The sequence below is a fragment of the Ursus arctos genome, unplaced genomic scaffold (assembly GCF_023065955.2).
Source record: "Ursus arctos isolate Adak ecotype North America unplaced genomic scaffold, UrsArc2.0 scaffold_34, whole genome shotgun sequence".
NCBI lineage: Eukaryota > Metazoa > Chordata > Mammalia > Carnivora > Ursidae > Ursus > Ursus arctos.
This window is the reverse complement of record NW_026623030.1, coordinates 14,105,816-14,127,683: the sequence shown is the minus strand read 5'-3', so window position 1 is coordinate 14,127,683 and position 21,868 is coordinate 14,105,816. Positions and strand designations below refer to the sequence as shown.

The window sequence follows — 21,868 nt, the reverse complement described above, 5'->3', positions numbered from 1 at the left end:
GCACCGTGGCCCGGGTGGGGCCTCCGGGAGATGGGCGCCCCATGCCCTCAGTGCGCCGGCTCCTGGGTTCAGCGCATAGTTGCAAATACCAGCGCGTTAGCCCAGTGTGGCCAGGGCTGCCCCGTGGGGCCTCGGGGAGCCTCTGGGAGAGGTCCAGTCCCGCAGGAGGGACAGAGCATCAGGCCGCAAGGCTCCCCCGCGAGGTGCCGTTTTAAGAACTCAGGTGTGATGGAGCTTACTGGAAACCATGAACACTCACACGGCTGAGTCATGGCTTCATCTTTTGGGCTCCCCCATCCCCCAACTTTGGATCATTTGCAAGCCTCCAGATACCCCCTCTGCCTCTGGAATGGGGAACTTTAGGTGCCATCCTCCCAGAACTGTTTCCACTTTCAGATCAAGGGGCCTGGCAGGCCGGCAACGTTTTATTGATAGTGCCACCACGGGCTTCCCCTCCCTGCGCCACCCCTCCATTCATCTGACCCGTGGTTGAAACTTGGTCACATTTCCTTTCCTTTCCTTCCCATCCCATAGAAATTAATACTCTCAGAAACAACCATATTTGATGTCCTGCCCACTTTCTTCTACCACGCTAACAAAGTCGTCTGCATGGCATCCTTGGAGGTAAGTAGGAGGGAGCCCCCAGGAACAGCCTCCATCCCGAAAATGCCGGTTCTTGCACCTGCTGACCACTGGCCATGTGCCTGACTCTGGGCCCCACACCTCGAGTGTGGGATCCTCTCCTTCTCTTTACAAGGTAGGTACTGTGGCTACACCCATCTTCCAGAGAAGGGAAGTGAAGCTTAGAGAGGGGGAGTGACTTGCTCAAGGTCTTACAGCTGGGGAGTGGCAGGCCCAGGATTCACACTAGGTCTCAGTCCAGATCCCTTGCTGGTAATCCCTGTGACCTCACATGCCATCCCGGCCTCAGCTTGGCAAGGCACACCTAGATACTAGCCACCAAGAGCCCAGGCACCTCGTGCAAACCCTCTGACTCCCTGCATTACATACCTTTGGGAGACTCGTGCTGGGAACCTCGAGAGCTGGAAGGAACCTAGGTGACAATTTCAGGTGACCTCCCTGTGTGATGGGGCAGAGAAGGGGGTGACCAGCAGCAAAACCCTCTGATCTTGGAGTCTCGGTCCCTTGTGGCACCCACTTCCTCTTCTGCCACCTTCGTAGACTCCGTGGGTCAGCCATCCTGGTGGTGGAAGGTTGACTAGGTCTCCATGGAGACTGTTTGGGGCTTGTGAGCATGTCACAGCCCCAGAGTCTCCTGGGCCTGCAGTCTTCCCTCCTCCCTGGTTTCAACTCAGAGACTCCTTTTCAGGTCTCCCTGTTTCCCTCAGTGAGACCCAGTAGCGCTTATCAGCCTTTCTCCCCCATCTTTCCAACGTTCAATTATATTGAGACCCACTGTGTGCCAGGCGCTGGGGATACAGCAGGGAACAGCCAGGCTCTGCCCTAATGGAGCTTCTGTCTGGTTGGGGAGAGACCCACACTAAGTAGTTCCTTCTTTACACATGCAGTAGGGTTGTAGTGGGAACATAGCCGTCTCGCTGAGAAGCAGACAGTGGGATTTAACCTTACCGGGAGGGTCAGCTCCGACTTGGATGAGAAAGTGAGACGAAAGCAAGCATTCAAAGAGCGAGTCAGGATTGGTGGAGAGGAAGAAGCAAAGAGGTTCCAATCAGTGGGAGCAACCGGTACAAGGTTACGAGCTGTGTGACCTCTGGCCAGTTGCCTTCCTTCTCTGGACATTTAGATTTTCATGCTGCAGCAGGGGCAGTAATACCCACCTCATGGGCTTATTTGGAGATAAATGAGTAAGCATCTGATGTGAGCACCATTGCTGCTCACTGTCCAAGCGCCTGTCCTATTTGGGGGGGATCCTGTGTTGGGTGGAAAGCAGCAACCCACCCTCTTTGCTTTTTGGAATGCTAAATCCCCCCCCCCCTTTTTTTTTCTGTTGGAGAATTTTCCAGAGCTCTTTGAGCATCCCGTCCCTTCGATTGGCATAATCCAACCTTTTCTCCGTGACTCAAAATGAGCACTGTGAACGTTACAGTTTGACTTGCTCTCTTGAGATGTGTAGAGTTTCGTTCCTGGTCTCGATGGTGGGTGTCCCCGAGACCAGCCCCAGTCCGATGAGTCACTAGGAAGACTCACAGGGCTCAGCAGATGGTCGTGCTCATGGCTGTGATTTGTTACTGTGAAAAGACGCAAAGCACCATCAGCAGAGGGACAAAGCGTGTGGGGTGACATCCAAAGGAAGCCGGGGGCAAGCTTTCAGTGGTCCCGAAGGCACTTTTCATTCCTCAAAGAATGAGTTATGACAGCGTATTTTTTTAAAAAAAAGATCTTATTTATTTACTAGAGCAAGTGAGGGAGAGAGAGCAAGGGAGGGGAGGGGCAAAGGGAGAGGGACAAGCAGACTCCCCCCTGAGCAGGAACCCCAACGCGGAGCTTGATCCCAGGACCCTGAGATCATGACCTGAGCCAAAGGCAGACGCTTAACCCGCTGAGCCACCCAGGCGCCCCATGACAACATGTTTGAAATGAGGCTCAGAGACTCAGCACCCCAGGGGTTTTATTGGGGGCTGGTTCTAGAATGTAACAAAATTCTAAACTCCCAGAAAGAAAGCACACGTTCAACATAAAATCACTGTTTGTACAGCTTAGGTGCCATGAGCCATTCTTATCAGGGAATAGCAGGAACCCTCCCAAGTCCAAGTTCCGAGAGGCCGGCCAAGGGTCTTTTAAAGCAGTTAGGCCTGCTGCTGTGTTAACTCATGCTACACAATTCTTATATTCCTTATTCAGTTAAAAAACTCCCACTGTCTAACCTCTAGAATTGTGCTCCCCAATATGGCAGCCACTGGCCCCGTGTGGCTAGTGAGCACTTGAAATGCAGCTGGTCTGAGTCGAGCTGTGCTCTAAGTAAACAAGGCACACTGGATTCCAAAGACTTTGTATGGAGGAAGAATTTCAACTGTCTTCTTTTTTTTGTATCGATTACATGTCAAAATGACATTACATTTGGTATTGGGGTTGAAATTAAGTATATTATCGAACTTATGTTTACCTATTGTCTTTTTCTGAAGTGGCTACTAGAAAATTAAAATTGCATATGTGACTATGTTACATTTTTCTTGGGTGGCACCGCTATTCTAGAGCAGGAGTTGGCAGACAATAGCCCGTGGGCCACATGTGGCCCTCTGCTTGTTTTTGTAAATAAAGTTTTATTGGAACCCAGCCATGCCCATTCGTTTACATATTGTCCTTGGCTGCTTCCAGGCTGCGGCAACAGAATTGAATAGTTGGGATAGAGATGGGTATCCCGCAAAGCCTAAAACATCTACTATCTAGTCCTTGGCAAAGAAAAGTAACATTGTAAAATGTGAGCGAATTTGTTCTTTGCTAGTGCTTGGAGATCACTTAGAGATGATTTCTGGTACCCCTCCGGCCTGAGTTTCGTCAGGTTTGCAGGCACTCTGCTGTGCCCTCTGAGAGCACGTCTTCTGTGCTTTTGCCTCGTCAGGTTTACGTGCGGAGGGGCTATATCGCCTATGAGTTAAACAGCTTGCAGCACCGGCAGCTCCCGGACGGCACCTGCGTGGTGGAATTCCAGTTCATGCTGCCCTCCTCCCACCCAAACAGGTATGGAGTGGTGCGCACCCAGGGGCGGTGTGTGTTTCTTTTCTCCCGGACCCCCATAGTCCTGGCTCTGGAGGGACCCAGCGAGTGTGCCTAGGGAGACATCAGGGATACCACTTCTCCACTGTGGGATCTCCTTACATCTCCATTCTCTCATCTGTAAGATGAGATAATCCAGTGTCTACCTCATCCACCTGGACTGCCCAGTACAGCAGGCACTACCCGTCTGTGGGCTCCTTAAAATTCAAATGACTGAAATTCAATGAAAAATTCAGCTCCCGAAGTCATACCAGCTGCACTTAAAGCCACATGTGGTTTGTGGCTGCCATATTGGATATTGCTGTTCTAGAACATTCCATCACCATAGAAAGTTCTATTCGACAGTGCTTTCCTAAACCATGACGAAGGGTAAATGAGATATGGCGCACATGGCATTTAGGGCAGTGCCTGGCATGAACAAGGTTGTTGGTGAACATCAGGGACCCCTGTGATGATTATCACTGTGTTGTTGCTGCCCGATGGCACGTTGTTGTTGGGCACCATGCCAAGCACTTCCCTACTCTGTTTCCTTCACTCCTCACCATCTGTGGGCCAAATGTGTTCTCATCTCCATTTGACACAGGAGGAGCCCTGGACCTTCCCTTGGCACGGGCGCGGCCGCTCACTCACGTGGGGTAGGGATTTGAGCCACGTGCCTCTCCCGTCAGAGTGCCCTCCCCAGCACCTGTGGGACCTCCGGATCCACCAGCTGGGGCAAGCATGTTGGCCCTTCTGGATCCCTATGATGTTCTCAGTTGGGGACACACTGGTGTGCCCATGCTGTTCTCTCACCTTCTTTTTTTTTTAATCCATCTTATTTTAGGACCTAAAGTACCACCCTGGTCAGGTTGAGCATGTCACCTTCAGCTAAAGCAAACACGTCTCCCTGGGATTTGGAGTATTCCTTTCCTTCCTCCTTGCTCCTCTGGGTCTGGTTCTCCTGGGGGTTCCCCACAGGCCTGGCTTGTGGCTACAACGGTCTCATCATGATTTTGGCGTTGAATTAATCAGATCTTGTATCTATGTAGCCAGCAAGATTCCTGATTTCTTGAAGCGGGGAATATTTGGATCTCTTGGGGTTTCAAAGCATGCGTTTCTTTCTGTAGCTTTTAAGAAGGGTATTGCTCTGTTTTGAAGAAAAGTGCTTCCCAAAAGGCACCTCGTTTTGTATATGTCATTTATTTTTTTTAATGTTATTTATTTTTACTCTTCTTACTTAAAAAAAAGATCATGCTATTTTGTCCAGTGGAGAGAAAAGGAGACGAAGTGTTTGTGGCCTGGGAATCATTTTGGTGACTGTGGGAGGTGTGGTGCAAGGGCTTTTGAAACCGTCTGCCCATTAAGAGGCATTCTGTTCTTTCTTTGATTTCCTTGTCTTCACGGTTCAACCCAGTTAGCATAGGAAGGCGGTTCTCCTGAAGCCTGTGGGCCAGTCACACCTCGTTTCTTAGGGGGAAACTACACGCATACTTGGGTTCTTGGTTGTGACCCTCAGTCTGGGCACGGGGTCCTATTTTGACCCCCCACTGACACTGAGGACTCTGGAGGAAGTCCCTGACCGTCTCAGGTCCTTGCTGTGGCTGTTGGCCAGGGGCACCAGAAGCTTGCTCTGGGCCTGTGTCTTCAGAGCAGACTCTGCCTGTAGTTGCCCCCAAACGCCCCTCTTCAGGGCCTCCGGGAAGGGCCATGAGGAGTGAAGTCCCACCTCCCAGGAGGGCCTGGCTGTCGGACCAGACCCATTGTGAATTGGGTCAGGGGACCAGCACGGGGAGGTCAGCCCAGAGGCCAGCAGAGCTGCACGCAGGCTGCACCAGGACTTAGGGCCAGGCCAAGGTTCTGGGAGTCCGGTGGGAGGTAGGACCTGAAGAGTGTGGCCCTACCTGAGGGGCTGCTGTTCTAGCTCCAGGAGAACGGTCAGCCAGACCAAATCTTTCCTTCTCCCCACAAGAGAAGCAGGACATCTAGACTTAAAAAAAAAAAAAAAGTGAAATTCTTCAACGTCACTGTGAATAGGTAATGTGTAAGAATATATTAAAAATGCTGCAGGGACCCATGCTGCCTGCCAGTTTGCTATCTGCATTTCACTGACCGGGAGCAGGGCGCCTGGATGACGAATTCAGGGGTACCCAACAGGAAGGCACAGAAGCCACCGCCCACCTGGGTCAGGGGTCTCTGAGAGCACCCCAGACTTGAGGATTGCCTAAGGAGATTTATAGGGTTCTGTATGTGTCATGCTCACAGCTGTGACTTGTCACAGTGAAAGGACATGAAGCGAAGGACAGTCAGCAAGAGATAAAGGGTCATGGGCGCGGGCTGGGGGGCGTCCAGAGGACACCTGTGCAAGCTTCCAAGAGTCCTCCCCAAGGGAGTCACAGAGGATGTCCTTCCTCCCCCAGCAGTGAGTTGGGATGACCTGTGTGCAGTGTTGTCTAGCAGCTGGTTAGAAACTCAGTGCCCGGGGTTTTCACAGCTGGCCTTGTAGGCACCCTCAGCCAAGCACATACCCAAATCCCAGACTCCGGAAGGAAAAGACGCGCTTGGCATAAACCACACGGCACAAACGATTTGGGCACAGTGAACCTTTTACCATTTAGGGAGTGCTGGGAGCCCTCGCCAAGTTCCCAGACACCAGCCAAGGGCCAACCTTGTAAGCAAGTTCCCTTTTCAGGAGAGCAGCCCCAGGCCTGCTCTTTCGACCCATCTGATAAGCAGCCCCTCCTTCACTCGATTCCAGGGCCCGACTGTCACTGCTCCAGGCCCGTTTGTGTTTGCCGCTGGTGAGCAGCCAGTCCTGGGGGCAGGGACCAGCTAAACTCTAATGGGCTGCTGGCCGAGGGGCCAGTTTTGGTTTCTGACCCCGGCCCAGGAGCAGGTCTGATGGAGGCAGAGGCCTGGCATGTCTCTTTAGAACCAAGCCTGCCCCTTCACCAGCCGCCTGGAGCTGGGCTGTCCGGGAGAAACTGGCGCTAAGCGTGCTCCTTCTCTGTGGCCGAGTTCACGATCTCGGATTTCCCTGGGACCACGTTGAGGCTGGACTGGTCTGCATGCATGCACGCACTCATCTGTTCATCACTCGCTTGCGGAGCTCTTTGTCTATACCAGGTCCTGAGCAATCAGACAAGACTCCTCAGACCCAGGCCCCAGTCCCTTCCACCCCCAATCTGAAGTCCTGCTATGGGTGGGCTCTAATGCTAGTCTGGCTCACCGAAGCTTCCGGACAGGACCGGCCCTTCAGGCCAGATCTTCAAGCAGCTGTTTCATTCCCCTCTTGTGGTGCCCCCCACCCCGTAGGATGGCCGTGCCCATCAGCGTCACCAACCCCGACCTGCTGAGGCACAGCACCGAGCTCTTCATGGACAGCGGCTTCTCCCCACTGTGCCAGCGGATGGGGGCCATGGTCGCCTTCAGGAGATTCGAGGACTTCATAAGGTACCCAGAGTGGCCTAGTCTCTCAAACACCCCGAGCAGAGGAGGCCAAGCAGGCTTCCCCGGGCTCCTAGCTGTTCATTTGTGTAGCCTGCCTGACTGTGTGGCTTCCACACTATGACACTCTGAGCAAATTATTTCACCTCTCTGTGCCTTAGTTTTCCCATCTCTATGATGGGGATAAGAGAAGCATCTACTTTATGGGACCACCAGGAAAACTGAATGAGATAGTATGTATTACATATTGTATTTAAAGTGTAATTTAAAAAAGGGGAGGGGTGCCTGGCTGGCTTAGTCAGTAGAGCATGTGACTCTTGACCTCGGGGTCATGAGTTCAAGCCCCACATTGGGTGTGGAGCCTACTTAAAATAATAACAATAAAGTGTATGTAAGGTGTAAGTGACACGCTCAATAAATGTCAGTAGTTAGTCCTGTATTACTGCCCTTCCCCCCACCTGCTCCTCCATGCTCTGTGTTGTGCTTGGGTTATCTTGTTCAACTCCACAACAGCCTTAGTTGACTTGGTGAGCTGAGGGGTGAGGGTGTCCCGGCCTGTAACAGGGGGAGCTCACCTGATGCCCCAGAGTGCTGGGCTTTCTTTTATTCACAGTCTCAGATCACATAGGTTCCTTCTTCTCTTTTGGGGAAGGACCCCACCGGTGGTGCCTTGGACCTGGTCAGGACCCCAGTGAGCTCTGCACAGAGTTGGACGAGCTCATAGAGTGCTGGGTGGGGAGGAGGGAGGACCCAAGTTTCTTGTCTGCCCAGAGCACAGTCTTGACCTTTGACGTCACAGGGCAGCAGCCCTCAGCCCTCCCTCTCCACCCCGCACCCCCAGGAACTTCGACGAGGTCATCTCCTGCTTTGCCAACGTGCCCCGGGAAGCCCCCCTCTTCGGCAAGGCCTGCACTTCCCTGTACTGTGAGGAAGACAGCAAGGTCAGTGTCCGAGCAGGGAGCATATGCTGAGGAGGGGGCAGGCTGGGGCCCCCGAGTCCTTCTACCACCGGCCTTTGTTTTGCTTTCCCAGAACCCCAGAGAAGAGCCGATCCACATCCTGAATGTGGCCCTCCAGTACGCGGACCACCTGGAAGATGAGGAGCTGGTGCCGATTTTCCGGAAGTTCGTACAGTCCAAGGTGTGCTGGGTGTGCCTCTGGTTCTGAGTTGCTGAGGGAGGAAGGAGGGGCTTTTGTGGCAAGCACATGGCAAGCATGTGTCCCACGCGCCTGCGTCCTGCTGTGTGCTTCAGAGTCACAGACCTGGCTTCCCAGACTAGCTCTGCTACTGCTCGCAGCCAGTGACCTTAGGCGGGAGTGGCTGAACTCGGGAGAGCCTTAGCTTCTTCCCCAGTAACATGGGGGCAGCATTTCTCTCTCCCTGGGTGTTGTAATGATGAAAAGACAAAGTATGGGGGTGCCTCGGTGGCTCAGTCGGTTAAGCATCCAGTTCTTGATTTTGGCTCAGGTCGTGGTCTCAGGGTTGTGGGATCAAGCTCTGCATTGGGCTCTGGGCTGGGTGTGGAGCCTGCTTAAGATTCTCTCTCTCCTCTCTTCCTGTCTCTCCCCACCCCCGCCACTCTATCTCTTAAAAAAGAAAGACAAAGTATACACAGTGACCCTTGGACAACATGGGTTGAACTAGGCAGGTGCACTCATACCCAGATTTTTTTCCGACAAATACAGTACGGTGCTGTCAGTGTATTTTCTCTTCCTTGCAATTTTCTTAACATTTCTTTCTGCCGGCTTACTTTGTTGTAAGACTATAGTATATAAAACGTGTAACATGCAAAAAGTGTTGACTGTTTATGTTATCGGTAAGGTTTCTGGTCAGTGGTAGGATGCTTATAGTTAAGTTCTTGGGGAGTCAAAAGTTGACACATGGATTTTTAACTGTTCAGGGGGTTGGCCCCCCTCACCCCCACAGTGTTCAAGGGTCGACTGTACCCCGCTTAGCCTGTGCACTGAAGATGAAATGAGACAGTATATATACCACTTCAAGGACACATTCATTAAATAGTTTGGGGGGAATGTTTTTGTTGAGATAACCCAGAAAACTCAAAATCTTTAAAGAGTCACTTACACTGACAGCCATCTATGCAAAGAACTTGTTCTTAGATAAAAACACGTGGCCATTGCCAGCACATATTCTCACCCGACAGGAGGGAGGGTGTCATGTATGCTCAAGGACCTCAGCTGCCAACAGATGTGGAGCACCTTGGCAAGCGTAGGTAGTGGAAATGGTGGGAAGGTGCTGTGTAACCTTGGGCAGGTTACTTTACCTCTCTGATCCTTAGTTTCCCCATCTGTAAAATGGGATGCTGACATTTCTTTCTTTTTTTTTTTTAATATTAATTTACTTGAGAGCGTGTGCACAGGTGTGGGGTGGGGGAGAGGCAGAGGGAGAGGGAGAAGCAGATTCCCTGCTGAGCAGGGAGCCCGAGGACCCAAGGATGTGGGACTTGATCCCAGGACCCTGGGATCAGGACCTGAGTGGAAGGCAGACGCTTAACCTAACCAACTGAGCCACCCAGGCACCCCGGGATGCTGAGATTTCTAACTCCTAAATTAATCAGATCTACCAGGCATGCTGTCTGGCCGTTAGTTCTCCTGAGTTGGTCTCAACTTCAGGAACACTTGGAAATTTTCAGTTGTTTGTCTATTTACCTGTACCTTTGCTGTATTCTCCTCCGCTGGGAGCCTGCTTCTTCCTCTCCCACTCCCCCTGCTTGGGTTCCCTCTTTCGTTGGCTGTCTCTCTCTCTGTCAAATAAATAAATAAAATATTAAAAAAATATATTTATTTTGTTTAGGGATTAACTAAAAACAATTTTGTACCTTTTTTGAATGTTTTCCTATTAAAGTTTAACATACAGAAAATGTGTACAAATCATAAAGGTACAACCTGATGAATTTTCATAGTGAATTCCCAAGTGTAACCAGCATTCAGATCAAAAAATGAATTTTCTGGGGCGCTTGGGTGGCTCAGTCGTTAAGTGTCTGCATTCAGCTCAGGGTGCGATCCGGAGTTCTGGAATCGAGGCCCGCATCAGGCTTCTCCGCTGGGAGTCTGCTTCTTCCTCTCCCACTCCCCCTGCTTATGTTCCCTCTCTTGCTGGCTGTCTCTCTCTGTCAAATAAATAAATAAGATCTTTAAAAAAAAAAAGAATTTTCTCCTCTCTTCTTTGCCAGAGAGAACTGACCACTAGCCTGAGTTTTAACAACACAGATTACTCTCACCTATTTGTGAATTTTGGATAAGTGCAATCATATAGTGTGCACTTTTTTGTACTTTTTTATTTGTCTTTTTTTTTTTAAAGATTTCATTTTTAAGTAACCTCTACACCCAGTGTGGGATTTGAACTCACAACCCCAAGATCAAGAATTGCATGCTTCCCTGACTGAGCCAGCCAGGCCATCCCAGTTTGTCTTTTTTAAATATAATGGATGACCCCTCCCTTAATTTTATTAAAGATTTCACAAAATGTCAAAAAATGTATATATGTGTGTATGTATATACATACATATTGCAGCATAACAGCTTTATTAAATATAATTCACATGTCACACTATTTCTCCATTGAAAATATACAATTCAATGCTTTTTGGTATATTCGTGCAGTTGTGTAATCATCATTATGATAAGTATATTTTAGAACTTTTTCACCAGCACCACCTCCAAAAAAGAAAACCTATTAGCTGTCATTCCCCATTTTCCCTCAACCCAGTACCCTCCCTGCCACCCTAGGCAACCATGAATCTACTTTCTCTATGGATCTGCCCATTCCAGATGTTTCATGTAAACGGAATCGTGTGATTTGAGGTCTTTTGTGACTGGTGTCTTTGAGCCAGCCTCGTGTTTTCAAGATTCATCCATGTGGAAACTTGTATCAGTACTTCATTTTTTTTTGTGGCTAGATACTATTCCATTGTACGTTTGGTTTTTAATGCAGAAAAACATCCTTGTGGATTACGGACTCCGAAGAATCACATTCCTGATTGCCCAAGAGGTCAGTGCGATTCTCAGTGCCTCCATGTGCGTCTTAACATTCCTCAAGACTCAGTGCCATTGATTTGGCATTTACACTGTAGATGGGTGGAAGAGAGCAATCGCTAAAAAAAGAGGTTTTCCAAGTGATTCATTCTGGAAGCAGACACGTTATGGTTAAAAAAAAAAAAATCACAAAACAAGTATATCAGTATTTAAATGAATCTTAGCTGATTTTATTGTTGTTTGTATGGATTTCTTTTGCAGAAAGAATTTCCCAAGTTTTTCACGTTCAGAGCAAGAGACGAGGTATGACATAAAGCAGTGATACTGTTCTTGCCTCCCTGGCGTCTTTCCTATTCAGGAAGAGTATAGTCCCCAGTCCTTAAGGTGCCCCTGTACTCTAGAACACGTAACTTCTGTGTAGACCCCAGCCTTCCTCTGGGATTGTGTTTCCGTGTGGAGCTCAGACCCCATGCTCCCATGCGTTCGGCCTTCTCTCCCGTGTCTCCCTCATCTGGGTCATTTGTGTCCTCAGATGGCTCTCCCAACCTCTTTTTCTTATGTTCTTGCAGGCCGGCTGCCTGCTTTTATAAACAGTTTGACTGGAGCACGGCCACGCCTGCTCGATCTCCTATTGTCTGCTGCGGCTTTCTCGTGCCAGTGGCAGAGATGGCGTGGCTGTGACCGTGTGGCCCACCAGCCTCACACGTTCCCTCTCCGGCCCTTTAAGAAAAGCTTTGCTGATCCCTATTTTAGAACAGGTGGGCTTATTCCCAACACGGACTCTAGACTCCATCCCCTGCAGTCTCTTGTAGTTTGATTTATCCAAAGCCTTTCATTTCTAGTTCATCCTTCTGTTAGGGTCTTCGTTTTCTCTCTACTTCAGTCTCCAGCACTGTCTGTCACTTCCTTTTGGGGACTAGTTTCCACACAGAAGCCAGCGCTTAGTGACTCCTTGAGAGGTACTCCGTGTTGGGACAGAGCAGAGGCTGGCTGTGCCGGCAGGTGCTGGGGACTCGGTAGGCTCACCCGGGAGCCGAGAAGCTCGTGCCGGCCTGCAGGACTGCTGGTGCTCACGGCCCTCCTCTGGGCCTTCCCAAACCCCCAATCTCTGCGCCCTGGGCTTGCTCACAGGTGACGCGGTGAAGGCTACCCCCTCCGAGTGCTAACGCCGCGAACACCAGGGGTCTGCAAGACAGGGCGTGGCCCAAGCAGGCACGGGGCCCCAGTGTCCCATTCGGTGTCTGTGTGTCTGTCTGTCTGCCTTCGCTCTCTGGCGGCCCGCAGTTCGCGGAAGATCGCATTTACCGTCATCTGGAGCCCGCCCTGGCCTTCCAGCTAGAGCTCAGCCGCATGCGCAGCTTTGACCTGACCGCCGTGCCCTGCGCCAACCACAAGATGCACCTGTACCTGGGCGCCGCCAAAGTGAAGGAGGGCGCGGAAGTGACGGACCACCGCTTCTTCATCCGCGCCATCATCCGCCACTCAGACCTCGTTACAAAGGTGAGACGTCGCGGGGCGTTTCTTTCTCCCTCTGAGCTGCGCGCTCCTGTGCGGGGCCGCGTGCTGGGGATTCCGGGGAGCGCTGGGCACAGACAGCTGTGCCCTTGTGGCGCCCCAGTCTGGGGAGTGCGGGGCAGGCGGTCAACAAAGTGGCTTCGGTGCGCGTCCCGGCTGGCCGCACGGGGATGTGTTTCTGGTGTCACACGGCTCTGTGTGCGTGAGAAGGGAGTTGAGAAGATAGGAAGATACTGGTTTATTGAAGGAGTGTCTTGTATTTGCTCATTGAGTGCAGGATCGTTTTTCATTGTTTCTTGCATTCAGACAAGTTATCTAGGATTGTATTGTGAACTTTTCAAACTATATTGAAAATTACTTTTTTTTTTTTTTAAAGATTTTCTTTATTTGAGAGAGCGAGCATGAGCAGAGGGGAGGGGCAGAGGGAGAAGCAGACTCCCCCCTGAGCAGAGAGCCCCATGCAGGGCTCGATCCCAGGACCCCAGGATCATGACCTGAGCTGAAGGCAGACTCTTAACTGACTGAGCCACCCAGGTGCCCCATAGTGAATTCTTTTTTTTTTTTTTTTTAATTAAGATTTTATTTTTTGGAGAGAGAGAGCACGAGTAGGGGGCAGGGGACAAAGGCAGAGGGAGAAGCAGGCTCCCCTCTGAGCAGGGGGAGCTCGATCCCAGGACTCTGGGATAATGACCTGAGCTGAAGGCAGACGCTTACCTGACTTAGCCACCCAGGCGCCCCTTCTGGTCAGTTCCTTGTCGCCCTCCTCGCCCGTGATCATGAAGATGATCCGTTTCATGCTCTGTCCTCACACGGATGTACCGTGTGTGTAATTTTTTTTCTGAATCCTCTCCTGATGGATGTTAAGCTAATGTCAGTGTATTGCTCCCTCAGTCAACTAGATGTTTTAATGGGTTTTATTATTTTCAAGTACGGTAAGGCCTGTACTTACGAACGGATCAGGAAACGGTTGCCACTGAAAAGATTGTCACTCTCAGATGCCAAGAGGAGGGGCACACCATACCACGGGGAGCCATGTGGGGAAGCACCAGGGTTGGTCAGGAGGCAGGGAGGAGAGGGAAACGTGGGTAAGAGTCTTTGTTGTGGTTTCTGCAGGAAGGAACAACTGGTGAGGCGGGGGGGGGGGGGGGGGGGGCAGGCTTGGGACTGGCTAGTCTGAATAATTTCAGAAGGTTTGGAGCCAGGGGGCTGTCTCTAGGTGTGTGGTACCTGGGCCCTGGGTGAGTAGGGCAGGGGGATAGTGACCTGTGACCTGAGAACCCCAAAGAGGAGGTGTGTGCCCTGGATTGGCCGGTCTGCCTTTGAAAAGCACGCTCAGGGGAGAGTTGTTTCCCATCTCTAGGAATTAGCCCCCCTGGGAGGGGCAGTCCCTCCAGCGTCAGTAAGGCCCCAGTTGTCAGAGCATTGCAGTACAGAAAATACAAAACTTGGTGAATACACTGGATAGCTTTGGAGGCAGGGCTCTGCTCTCCTTGCCTGGCATCCTGTTTGGAGGAGGGGAAATGCTTTCCTCTCTCCTTTCGGCCTGAGGTTCCGTTTCCAGCCCTGGGCCCCTTGCGTTAGCGTCTGTCCTCCCTGACTGGCAGGAAGCCTCCTTTGAGTACCTGCAGAACGAGGGCGAGCGTCTGCTCCTGGAGGCCATGGACGAGCTGGAGGTGGCATTCAACAACACGAGCGTACGCACCGACTGCAACCACATCTTCCTGAACTTCGTGCCCACCGTCATCATGGACCCCTCCAAGGTCTCACCTCTGGGGACACTCTGGGTTCAGCTTTCCCGGGGGCCTATGGCACTTTGCGTGCCTCGCTGCTTTGGGGTCTTGTCTCCTGGCACTCGAGACCTCTAAGTTCCAGGATACCTGTGTGCGTGTTTGAGGCTCCGTTGTTCGCTGCGGGTGGACAGCCTTTGTCATTTAATTCTAGGGCCATATTTTTGCCACCACCCTTGGGATTGTCCCCGTTCTCATGGTCACCCTCCACGAGCAGCATGTTTCCCTTTTAGGATGACACGAATGCCTAAAGTGTCTTGCAAAACAAAATTTCGTCCCTGGTTCCCAGTTCTTTTGGGGCCTGGGTGTGGGAGGGAAGGGGAAAGAGAACCGTTCTCCCGTGGCTGGTTCTTCATGAACAGGCAGAGTTGATGCTGGTGATCCCGGGATGAAAGAAGTCCTGGGTCATCAGCTTGGCATCCGTGGGGTGCAGAGGGCCCGCTCTGATGGCCCAACTCCACCAACCCACGTAGTTCCCAGAAGAGAAAATGCAAACATTTGGGTTCCGTGGTGGAAATAAAGATGATGTAATTTAATGTAGGCCCAGTAGCTCTGTGGCTTACCAGCCTCCGTGTCCTCATCTGTCACTGGCGTATAAAAGTGCTGGCCTCTCCAAGAAATTATGAGGATGAAACAAGATAATGCCCTTGACCTGCTTAGCATGGCGACTGTGGTTATCATTGGCTAATAGTTGTCAGATACATGCTATGTCCCAGGTATTTTGTGCTCAGGGTATGTCATCGTTCCCTTATTATCAGTGCTTAAACTGTTTATTCCAAGTGTGCATGGAAGGAGCCCTGAGGTTGGAATTGCTGTGATTTGGGGCAGATCGAGGAGTCCGTGCGTTCCATGGTTATGCGCTATGGCAGCCGGCTGTGGAAACTGCGCGTGCTGCAGGCTGAGGTCAAGATCAACATCCGCCAGACCACCACTGGCAGCGCTGTTCCCATCCGCCTGTTCATCACCAATGAGTCGGGCTACTACCTGGACATCAGCCTCTACAAAGAAGTCACCGACCCCAGATCCGGAAACGTAAGGCTGGGGGGATGGGGTGCCACAGAGATCAAGTCAAAGCAGAGGCAGGGCACGTCTGCTCCCGAGAGCGAGACACAGACTGAAATATTTGATGGCCGTCTCGCCTTGCCATGCTGGACTGGGGTAGCTCTTCCGAGTTTACAATAAACATGTTAGCTTCTGAATCCCAGCTGCGCATTCCTTTTGAAAGCAGAATCAATCTCAAGTATAATCCTTTTTAGGACCATATTTGGAAAAAGATGTGGAATACCATGCTTGATTGTAATGCAGCTCCCAGGTTGGTGCATTTAGGGAAATGGGTGTGTTTTCCTCAACCATGTTTCAGAACAGATGGTGGTCTGCTGAATCAAATATTCTCTTGACTTCCATTTTTAAATATATAACTCTTTAAATGATTAAAGACTCTCAGGAAGTTAGAAAAATAGTACAGAGGGAAAAAAGATGCTGCTGAGAGTTCCCATGTGCCCTTCCCCCTCCTTCCCCCAATGATAACATCTTCGCATAACCAAGGGACCTTGTCAAAACAGGAAATTGACCTTGGGACAGTACCGTTAACTCAAATGTGGACTTTATTCAGATCCCACCAGTTTTTGTGCACTCACGTTTGGTTGTGTCTGTGTGTGTAAAGTACTAGGATAGTCACATTTTTGGAGCTTTGCTCCCATACCTGCCACAGTCCCTTCTTGTTTTGGTTGGCCTGCAGTGGCAGAGAAAAGATGATTAGCTCTCCGGGGCACGCACTTTGTCACGCGCTGTGACATGCTTTGCTCCTTCCACCACATTTTCATTGAGGAGAGTAGGAATAAATGAGACAAGACTGTGCTTCTCTGAAAGTCCCCTCCTTCGCTCTGTTTTTCTTCCGTTCTGTCCAGATCATGTTTCACTCCTTTGGCAACAAGCAGGGACCCCAGCACGGGATGCTGATCAACACCCCGTATGTCACCAAGGATCTGCTTCAGGCCAAGCGGTTCCAGGCCCAGTCCCTGGGCACCACCTATGTCTACGACTTCCCGGAGCTGTTCAGACAGGCAAGTCCTGCAGCTTTGCTGTGATGCCACTCTGGGTCCCCTTAGGGAGTCCACCCCCCCCCCCACACGCCCCCGTCCTTAGTTACTCTTCTGAAGACCCCAGTCGGAAGAATGAGGTCTTCATGGAGAAAAAGAAATCAGTACTGGGAATGCCTTCCTAGTATGTTTTCTAAAATGATAAAAATAATATAGAAACTTGGGAAACTAAAGGAGCATGGAAGAAAAAAGTGGCTCATAGTTCCATGTCCTAAAGACACATTGCTTAATATTTCGATGTGTTTCTTTCTGGTCTTTTTTTTTTTTTTCTTTTAAGATTTATTTATTTCAGAGAGAAAGAGTATATGAGCAGGTGGGAGGGGCAGAGACAGAATCTCAGGCAGACTTTGTGCTGAGCGCAGAGCCATATGTGGGGCTCAGTCTCACGACCCTGAGATCATGACCTGAGCCAAGATCAAGTTAGACACTTCACCAACTAAACCACCCAGGCGCCCTTTCCTCTAGTCTTTTTAATGCTCATTTAAGTTCCCACCACATGCCAGGCTCCATTCTAAGGGTAGGTAGCCTGTGAGGAAGAGAGTGGAGTTTCACTGCTTTTGAGGAATTTTTAGTCTACTTTTAAAAAATAGTGTCTTGGGTTTTCCTGAATATTAAAGTATTCATTGGAAAAATGCAAAAATATAGGAATCGGCAAATAAAATTCTACCCTTTTGTAATCTATTCACCATTGATGACCACAGTAACATTTTAGTGTTTCCTTCAAGTATTGTTACTAGGCCTTTATTTTTTTATGTAATGGGTCCTTTCAGGGACACTGAGCAGGCTGGCACTGGTGACATGGATATCTGTTCACATCCCTTCTATTGCCTTGCAAATGGTGTTCATGAACCCATGATCCTGGACCTTCCCCTGTAGGCAGGAAAGCCTCGCTTCACTTTAGGCATCAGAGAAGCAGAATGGTAGCAAAAGCTGCTATTTGCAGTCACTCCGGCTTAGGATTGAATTCTGGATCTGTCCTTTGCTTTCTGTGTATCCTTGGGCAATTTCCTTCACCTCTCTGGGCTAGTTTCCTCCTCTGTAAAGTGAGAAAAAATAACAACAACAACAACTGTGCAAAGATATCTGTGAGGAAGGAATATATGTAAAGTATTCCTAATTAAGTAGGTGCTTAATTAAATAGAAACTTGTATGATTAAGAATGTCATTTATCCTTTTGCCTTTGCCCTCAAGGGCCGTAGAATAAGAGCAAGACAAATCAGGAGCAAATCCATCCCTTTTCTTTTACATAAAGAAACAGAATACCATGGACAACCCACAAATTTGAAAACTTAAGACAAAATTTCCAAGAAAAATACATCTTATCGAGACTGACTCAGGAAGAAATAGAAAATGTAAATAGATTATTAGCATTAATGAAATTGAATAGTAGTTCAAAAAGTCTATCCACTAATATTGGGTGCAGATGGCTTTACAATTTCTTTTTTTTTTTTTTTAAAGATTTTATTTATTTATTTGACAGAGATAGAGACAGCCAGTGAGAGAGGGAACACAAGCAGGGGGAGTGGGAGAGGAAGAAGCAGGCTCATAGCAGAGGAGCCTGATGCGGGGCTCGATCCCACAACGCCGGGATCACGCCCTGAGCAGAAGGCAGACGCTTAACCGCTGTACCACCCAGGCTTCCCGGCTTTACAATTTCTATCCAGCCTTCAAAGAACAGATAATTCCCTTTGTGTACAAATTGTTTAGAGAGTAGAAAAAAACAAAAGGAATGCTTCTTCACTTGTTTTATCAGGTTATTATTACCTAATATGAATCCCAGATTAGAAAATTAGAAGGAAGGGGCGCCTGGGTGGCTCAGTCGTTAAGCTGAGTTAATAAACTGATAAAAGATAGTAATCTAAAACTAATAGCACCTAATGGTGAAATGTTAGAAAGACAGATACAGGACAGATATATCCATTATTACCATATCTATTCAACATTTTTTTACTGGAATTTCTGGTCAGTGCAATAAGATAAGAAAAAGAAATAAAAGGTGTAAAGGCCGGAATGCAAAAGAAAGAAGCAAAATGGTGTTTTTGCAGATGATATGTCTATACAAGAAATCCAAGAATCTGTAGAACCAATGAAATGATATAGCAAGATTGCTAGACACAAGACCAGTATACAGGACTGCGTTCTCATAGATCAGCAGAAATTGTAAAATGTAGTTGGGAAAAAATATTGTTTACAACATTAAGATCAACTATAAGGTTACTTGTGAATAAATCAAAAACCACGTAAAACCTTTATGGAGGAGATTTTAAAACTTTCTTGAAACTCTTTAAGCCTAAATAAATGGAGGGGTTTTTAATTGCTCACAAATGATGGGAAGATTCCGTACTGGAAGGCCCTTAGTTCTGCCCAAATCAATACATTCAGTATAATTCCAAAGTTTTTTGGTGAAACTTAAGAATTCATTTGCAAAACCAAAAGCTTGTGAATAGCAAAAACAATATGGAGAAAGAACAAAGTCAAGAGGACCCGTCTTAGCCAGTGTCACTACTTGTTTTAAGGTAGCAGTACTTACTACAGTGTATTGTCGTAATAGAGCTGGGTGAGTAGGCCAGTAGAACAGCACAGAGCCTGGCGCCTGGGTGGCTCGGTTCGTGAAGCGTCTGCCTTCAGCTCAGGTCCTGATCCCAGGGTCCTGGGATCGAGTCCCGCATCAGGCTCCCTGCTCAGCGGGGAGTCTGCTTCTCCCTCTCCTTCTACCCTTCCCCCTGCTCGTGCTCTCTCTCTCTCTCTCTCAAATAAATAAAATCTTAAATAATAATAATAAAAAAAAAACCCCAGCACAGAGCCTAAAATCAGGCCCACTCATAAACAGAGCCTTGACAGAATGCAGAGGTGGGATTATGAATCAAGGGAATAAACTTCACTAAAAGGTAGGTAGTCCCTTCTTATCCATGGCTTTGCTTTCCCTAGTTTCAGTTACCCGCGGTCAAACGTGGGGCTAGAAGCAGATGATCCTCCCTCTGACGTCTGCTCAGAAGGTCAGCGTTAGCCTGACGCTACGTCACAATGCCTGCATCATGCACCTCACTTTATCTCATCACGTAGTCATTTTATCATCTCACATCATCATTTGAAGAAGGGTGAGTTTAGTACAGTAAGATACTTTGAGAGAGGGAGACATAACATTTATTATAGTATATTGTTATAATTGTTCTTTTATTATTTTACTATGCCTAATTTATAAATTAAACTTTATCATAGGTATGTATGTATAGAAAAAAAACCATAGTATATATAGGGTTCAGTACTGTCAGGCTTCAGGCATCCACGGGGTGTCTTGGAGCATTTCCCCCATGGGTAAGGGAGGACTTACCCAATTGGAAAAAGTAAGTTTTTATTTCTGCCTTATGTAGTTTACAGAAATAAATTTCAAGAGGATTAAAGTCACTTGGAGTCAGTTAAAATCTTCAGCTGTACAGGAAAAGACCCATAAACTTGGTTATATTAAAATTTTGAAGTTATGGCAAAAAATGAAAGATGAGCCCCAGATGGGGAGAATATGTTTCAATGCCTATTACCAGCAAGGGATTACAACTAGATTATCTGAAGAGCACTAATAAATCAATTACATTAAAAAAAAGCTATAAAAAATATGGGCAGGAGTTATAAACAGGAGGAAATTGGCAAAAAAGAAACTCACATGGTCAATAAACATATTTAAAGGCTCTCACCTTACTAATATCAGTGAAGTACAGCTTAATACCACAACACAGTTTCATACCCAGCAGATGGATAAACATGAAAATATTTTTTTTTAAAGATTTTATTTATTTATTTGACAGAGATAGAGACAGCCAGCGAGAGAGGGAACACAGCAGGGGGAGTGGGAGAGGAAGAAGCAGGCTCATAGCGGAAGAGCCTGATGTGGGGCTCGATCCCATAACGCCGGGATCACGCCCTGAGCCGAAGGCAGACGTCTAACCGCTGTGCCACCCAGGCGCCCCAAACATGAAAATATTTGACAAAACTAAGTATTGGCAAGCATATGGAGAAAAGGAGTTCTTATACTTTCTTACTGGGACTATAAAAGGTTTTGAAAAATGAGAGAGCAATTTGATAATATTGAGTAAACGTGAAGCTTCACAAACCCTATGACCCAGCGATTCCGCTCCTAGGTACTCACCTGATGAGACTCTCATCCATATTTATAAGAAGAGACCATCAGAAGCTCAGTACAGGGGCACCTGGGTGGCTCAGTTGCTTACATGTCTGACTTAGCTCAGGTCATGAACTCAGGGTCCTGGGATCGAGCCCCATGTCAGGCTCCACACTGAGCGGGGAATCTGCTTCTCCCTCTGCGCCTCCCCCCACTCATGCTCACTTTCTCTCTCAAATACGTAAATAAAATCTTAAAAAAAGAAAAAAGAATCCTTGGGGCGCCTGTGTAGCTCTGATGGTTAAGCGTCTGCCTTCAGCTCAGGTCACAATCTCCGAGGTCCTGGGATCCAGCATCGGGCTCCCAGCTCAGTGGGGAGTCTGCTTCTCCTTCTCCCTCTGCCACTCCCCCTACTTGTACTCTCTGTCTCTCAAATAAATAAATCTTAAAAAATAAAGTTAAATTTGAAAAAAGAATGCTTATTACAGCCTTATTTTAATACTATAGGATTGGAAGCGCCTAAATATTCCTTAAAAAATGGTTATGAATAGGTAAGTTGTGATCTCTTCACGCCACGAAAACTGAATAGCAGAGAAAATGAATGAACTAGAGTTAAATTTCTCAATATGGATAAATCTCTCAAACATATGGGGGAGCCCGAGGGGCAAGGTGCAGAAGGGTGTGTCATCGCAAGACCATTTATTTGAAGTTTAAGTCCTGCAGGGGCGCCTGGCTGGCTCAGGGGAAGAACAGGCGACTCTTGATCTCAGGGTATGTGGGTACCCATGTGGGGTGTAGAGATTGCTTAGGAATAGAATCTTTAAAAAAATGAAGTGTAAGTCATGTCTCTACATCCCACGTGGGGCTCGAACGCACAACCCCGAGACCAAGAGTCACGTGTTCTTCCGACTGAGCCAGCCAGGCGCCCCCGCGTGTTTAAAATGTGTGCCTATCTAATGAAAGGCATAAGAACATGCACAGAACTAGTAGAGACTGAATTCAAGACAGTGGTTATCTGGGGTTGGGGATAGGGGTACACCAGGGGCTTCAACTGCATTTTTCTTCTTCCTTTAAAAAAAATTCATAGGCAGCAACAGAAAAATTACGATTTGACAAAACCACCAGATAAGTGTGTGGGTATTTATTATCCTGTGTGTTTTTTTGTGTGCTTTAAATAGTTCATAATTTATTTTTTTTAAAGATTTTATGTATTTATTTGAGAGAGAGTGTGTGAATGAGAG

The 21,868-nt window shown here is 48.4% G+C and overlaps 1 protein-coding gene across 6 annotated transcripts in view; it reads left to right on the top strand.

Moving 5' to 3' along the window:
* Positions 1-21,868, top strand: part of ACACB (acetyl-CoA carboxylase beta) — a 122,363-nt gene that overhangs the window by 78,513 nt on the left and 21,982 nt on the right. For all 6 annotated transcript variants that reach the window (XM_026515066.4, XM_026515067.4, XM_044389913.3 and 3 more), the window contains 11 exons: positions 535-624; positions 3,542-3,660; positions 6,988-7,125; positions 7,961-8,060; positions 8,152-8,259; positions 11,072-11,128; positions 11,374-11,415; positions 12,397-12,612; positions 14,232-14,387; positions 15,243-15,446; positions 16,322-16,477. In XM_026515066.4, coding sequence (XP_026370851.2) covers positions 535-624; positions 3,542-3,660; positions 6,988-7,125; positions 7,961-8,060; positions 8,152-8,259; positions 11,072-11,128; positions 11,374-11,415; positions 12,397-12,612; positions 14,232-14,387; positions 15,243-15,446; positions 16,322-16,477 — 1,386 coding nt within the window. The remainder of the gene's footprint in view (positions 1-534; positions 625-3,541; positions 3,661-6,987; positions 7,126-7,960; positions 8,061-8,151; positions 8,260-11,071; positions 11,129-11,373; positions 11,416-12,396; positions 12,613-14,231; positions 14,388-15,242; positions 15,447-16,321; positions 16,478-21,868) is intronic.